Source organism: Triticum urartu, chromosome 7A (genome assembly GCF_056163025.1).
Source record: "Triticum urartu cultivar PI428250 chromosome 7A, HENAU_Tu73, whole genome shotgun sequence".
Lineage (NCBI taxonomy): Eukaryota > Viridiplantae > Streptophyta > Magnoliopsida > Poales > Poaceae > Triticum > Triticum urartu.
This window is the reverse complement of record NC_141879.1, coordinates 321545733-321550654: the sequence shown is the minus strand read 5'-3', so window position 1 is coordinate 321550654 and position 4922 is coordinate 321545733. Positions and strand designations below refer to the sequence as shown.

The 4922-nt window shown below is 48.4% G+C and overlaps 1 protein-coding gene across 1 annotated transcript; it reads left to right on the top strand.

The window, feature by feature from the left end:
• Positions 1 to 2137: 2137 nt before the first annotated feature.
• On the top strand, positions 2138 to 4703 carry LOC147959477 (uncharacterized). Its single transcript, XM_087532673.1, has 4 exons — positions 2138 to 2473; positions 2885 to 3002; positions 3129 to 3836; positions 3889 to 4703. Exons 1-4 carry the CDS (start codon positions 2138 to 2140, stop codon positions 4701 to 4703), a joined length of 1977 nt encoding a protein of 658 aa, XP_087388799.1.
• Positions 4704 to 4922: the final 219 nt, after the last annotated feature.

The following is a 4922-nucleotide window of genomic DNA, read 5'->3' as shown; positions in this document are numbered from 1 at the left end:
TCCATGGCTCGCGCTCATATATTGCGTGAAAGTTGAAACAGTTTGAAAAGGCTAAGTATGAAACAATTGCTTGGCTTGTCATCGGAGTTGTGCATGAAGGGAGCATTTTGTGTGACAGAAATGAAGCATGGCCAAACTATATGATTTTGTAGGGATGAGCTTTCTTTGGCTATGTTATTTGAGAAGACATAATTGCTTGGTTAGTATGCTTGAAGTATTATTATTTTTATGTCAATATTAAATTTTTGTCTTGAATATTTCGAATCTAAACATTCATGCCACAATAAAGAAAATTACATTGAAATTATGCTAGGTAGCATTCCACATCAAAAATTCTGTTTTTATCATTTACCTACTCGAGGACGAGCAGGAATTAAGCTTGGGGATGCTTGATATGTCTCCAACGTATCTATAATTTTTTATTGTTCCATGCTATTATATTATCCATCTAGGATGTTTTATATGCATTTATATGCTATATTATACGATTTTTGGGACTAACCTATTAACCTAGAGCCTAGTGCCAGTTTCTGTTTTTTCCCTTGTTTTTGAGTATCGTAGAAAAGGAATATCAAACGGAGTCCAATTGACCTGGAAATTTACGGAGATCGTTTTTGGACCAGAAGAAGCCCACGGAGCATCGGAGATGGACCAGAAGAGTCCCGACGCCACCACGAGGGTGGGGGCGCGCCCTACCCCCCTGGGCGCGCCCCCTGCCTCGTGGCCGCCTTGTGGACCCCCTGACTTGTTCCCGACGCCAACGCCTCTTATATATCCCCAAACTTCCAGAAAATAACCTAGATCGGGAGTTCCGCCGCTGCAAGCCTCTGTAGCCACCGAAAACCAATCTAGACCCGTTCCGGCACCCTGCCGGAGGGGGGAATCCATCACTGGTGGCCATCTTCATCATCCCGGCGCTCTCCATGACGAGGAGGAGGTAGTTCACCATCGGGGCTGAGGGTATGCACTAGTAGCTATGTGTTTGATCTCTCTCTCTCTTGTTCTTGGTTTGGCACAATCTTGATGTATCGCAAGCTTTTCTATTATAGTTGGATCTTATGATGTTTCTCCCCCTCTACTGTCTTGTAATGGATTGAGTTTTCCCTTTGAAGTTATCTTATAGGATAGAGTCTTTAAGGATTTGAGAACACTTGATGTATGTCTTGCATGTGCTTATCTGTGGTGACAATGGGATATTCATGTGATCCACTTGGTGTATGTTTTGGTGATCAACTTGCGAGTCCCGTCACCTTGTGAACTTATGCATAGGGGTTGGCACACGATTTTGTCTTGACTCTCTGGTAGAAACTTTGGGGCACTCTTTGAAGTTCTTTTTGTTGGTTGAAAATAGATGAATCTGAGATTGTATGATGCATATTGTATAATCATACCCACGGATACTTGAGGTGACATTGGAGTATCTAGGTGACATTAGGGTTTTGGTTGCTTTGTGTCTTAAGGTGTTATTCTAGTATGAACTCTAGGATAGATCGAACGGAAAGAATAGCTTCGTATTATTTTACTACGGACTCTTGAATAGATCGATCAGAAAGAATAACTTTGAGGTGGTTTCGTACCCTACAATAATCTCTTTGTTTGTTCTCCGCCATTAGTGACTTTGGAGTGACTCTTTGTTGCATGTTGAGGGATTGTTATATGATCCGGTTATGTTATTATTGTTGATAGAACTTGCACTAGTGAAAGTATGAACCCTAGGCCTTGTTTCAACGCATTGCAATACCGTTTTCGCTCACTTTTATCATTAGTTACCTTGCTGTTTTTATATTTTTCAGACTACAAAAACCTATATCTACCATCCATATTGCACTTGTATCACCATCTCTTCACCGAACTAGTGCACCTATACAATTTACCATTGTATTGGGTGTGTTGGGGACACAAGAGACTCTTTGTTATTTGGTTGCAAGGTTGTTTGAGAGAGACCATCTTCATCCTACGCCTCCCACGGATTGATAAACCTTAGGTCATCCACTTGAGGGAAATTTGCTACTGTCCTACAAACCTCTACACTTGGAGGCCCAACAACGTCTACAAGAACAAGGTTGTGTAGTAGACATCACGCCCAACGCTGGCCAAGTTTATGGCGGCATGACATTACGCTTACAACACGTTGAAGATGCCCGGGCCGATCAGCATCACCACCGTCCCCTCCGATAAGAAGGACGCGCTCATCTGCACAGACCAACTCTACCGGGAGGCAGTTGCAGCAGCTGCCGCCAAGGCACTTGTTCCCGCTGCTGAGGCCCAGGGAGGGAAGAAAACCTACAAGGCCTCTGCCTCTTCCGGCAAGGCCCCTTCTGGCAAGACTTCCGAGCCTGGCAATGGCTCCTGCACCTCCTCCGGCAAACGCGCCTCTTCGGAGCGCCACGTTACCATTGAGGACGTGCCAGAGAGCTCCGCCAGCGGTAGCAAGAGGTCCAAGGCAGCCCCGCCAGAAACCAAGAAGGTGTCCGTAAAGGAGGATGGCACGGGTGGAGCTTTTACCATAAGCTCCACCCTCGACAGCAAATAGGAAAGCGCGCTCGTAGCCTTCATGCAGGAGAATGCCGATGTGTTTGCATGGCAAGCATCCAACATCCCGGTGTTCCCAGGGAGGTGATTGAGAACCACCTTGTTGTTTGTCCCCATGCACGCCTGTCAAGCAGAAGGTCAAAAAGCAAGCTTTGGAGCGACAAGATTTCATCATTGCAGAGATTAGGAAGTTGGTGGTGGCAGGCTTGGTCAGAGGAGTGCTCCACCCCATGTGGTTGGCCAATCCAGTGGTAGTGCATAAGGCAAATGGGAAGTGGAGGCTATGTATTGACTACACAGATATCAATAAGGCCTGTCCAAAGGATCCTTTCCCTTTGCCACGCATTGACAGATAGTGGAGTCCACTGCTGGGTGTGACCTGCTGTCGTTCCTCGACACCTACTCAAGATACCACCAGATCTTCATGATGAAGGAAGACAAAGAGAAAACTGCAATCATCACCCCATGTGGTACGTATTGTTTCGTATGGATACCTTTCGGGTTGAAGAGCGCGGGTTCGACATTTGCTCGAGCGGTCCAAATTGGTTTTTAGCCCCAGCTGCATAGAAATATGGAAGCCTATATGGATGATATAGTAGTCAAAACCAAGGACAAGGCCACACTCGTGCAGGATCTGGAGGAAACATTTGCTAACCTACGCAAGATCAACCTCAAGCTTAACCCAGAGAAGTGCATGTTCGGCGTCCCATCCGGCAAACTTCTTGGGTTCTTTGTGTCTCAACGTGGAATCGAAGAAAATCCCAACAAGATCAAAGCAATTGAGCAGATTGAGGCGCCAAGACGAGTCAAAGACGTCCGTAGGCTTGCCGGCTGTGTTGCTGCTCTAAGTAGGTTCATCTCCAAATCTGCTGAGCGCGCCCTCCCCTTCTTCAAAATTTTGAAGAAGGCGGGTCTAATAAAATGGACTCCAGAGGGAGAGGTAGCGCTGCAAGATTTGAAGAAGTACCTCTCCTCCATGCCAATACTAGTCGCACCTAAACCGCAAGAGCCGTTGCTGCTATATCTAGCGGCAACGAATCAAGTGGTTGGTGCTGCGCTAGTGGCACAGAGAGAATTTGAGGAAGAAGCAGCTGCAACAGCAGAGCCGTCAAGTGATGAGCCGGAGCTCTCCCCGGAAGGGCCTGATGCCGGCAAGGCAGAACCCCTAGCAGAGCTTGGTCCCGGCAAGACAGAGTCCGTGCAAGTGGGCGAAGTCAAACAGAAGAAGAAGGTGGTGCAGCACCCGGTTTATTTTGTTAGTTCCCTTTGCAGGGAGCTAGATCAAGATATTCTGGCATACAAAAGTACTTTTTGGCCTTCTTATGGCCTCAAGAAAATTGCGTCACTATTTCCAAGCGCATGAGATCACCGTCATCACCCGCCTCCCTTTGCAACGAATCTTGCACAATCCGGATGCCACTAGGAGGATTGTGGAGTGGGTGTTGGAACTGTCAAGCTTCGGCCTCGAATTTGAAAGCACTTCAACGATCAAGAGCCGAGCCCTAGAAGAGTTCATAGCGGAATGGACCTCAACACCAGAAGAAGAAGTTCGAGAGACCGCCCTTCCCGGCAAGGAGACGAGCCGTGATTGGATCATGTACTTTGACGGAGCTTTCTCGCTGCAAGGTGCTGGTGCCGACGTGCTACTCGTCGCACCCATCGGAGAGCGCCTCAAGTACGTAGTCCAGATGCACTTTCCCTGGGAAAAGTCAACGAACAACATGGCGGAGTATGAGGGGTTGCTTGCCGGTCTCAGGATCGCGGCAGACCTCCGAATCAGGAAGCTCATCATCAGAGGTGATTCGCAGCTCATCGTCAAGCAAGTCAACAAGGATTACCAGAGCCTGTTGATGGAGGCTTATGTGGATGAGGTGAGGAAGTTGGAAGGTCGTTTTGACGGTCTGCAAGCAGAGCATGTTCCCCAAGCAGAGAATAGCATTGCCGATGACTTGTCGAAACACGCTACCCTCAAGTTGCCTGTGGAACCAGGTACCTTTGTGCTTCAATTGACCCAGCCATCCGTTGAGCCATCAGCAGGACAGAACAAGCAAAGAAAGGCAGGCCCCAGCATGTACTTTCCCGATGAGCTCCCAAGAGCCGTCATCAAGGACGTTGCCGGGTGCCCCAAGCTTGCGGGGAGCAGCAACCCCCGGCAGGGCCCCAAGCCCTGACCATAGGAGCAGCTGCCCCTACGGCCGAAGATGAGCCTTTAGTCCTTGCCATCGAGCCCCAGGCTCCGGCATGGGCACAGCACACCATCCGTTTCCTCCAAGCAGGGGAGCTCCCCGAGGAACACGAAGAGGCAGAGAAAGTAGCTCGCCGGTCTAGCATGTAACAGTTTGTGGATGATTCCCTATACAGAAGGAGATTGAACGGCGTGAAACTGAAGT

Excerpts from the sequence above, each read along its gene's own strand:
- LOC147959477 (XM_087532673.1), top strand. The coding sequence starts at position 2,138 with ATGCCCGGGCCGATCAGCATCACCACCGTCCCCTCCGATAAGAAGGAC. Across the intron at positions 2,474-2,884 it reads CAGAAACCAAGAAGGTGTCC|ATAGTGGAGTCCACTGCTGG; the intron begins GTAAAGGAGGAT and ends ACGCATTGACAG. Across the intron at positions 3,003-3,128 it reads TGCAATCATCACCCCATGTG|TAGTCAAAACCAAGGACAAG; the intron begins GTACGTATTGTT and ends TGGATGATATAG.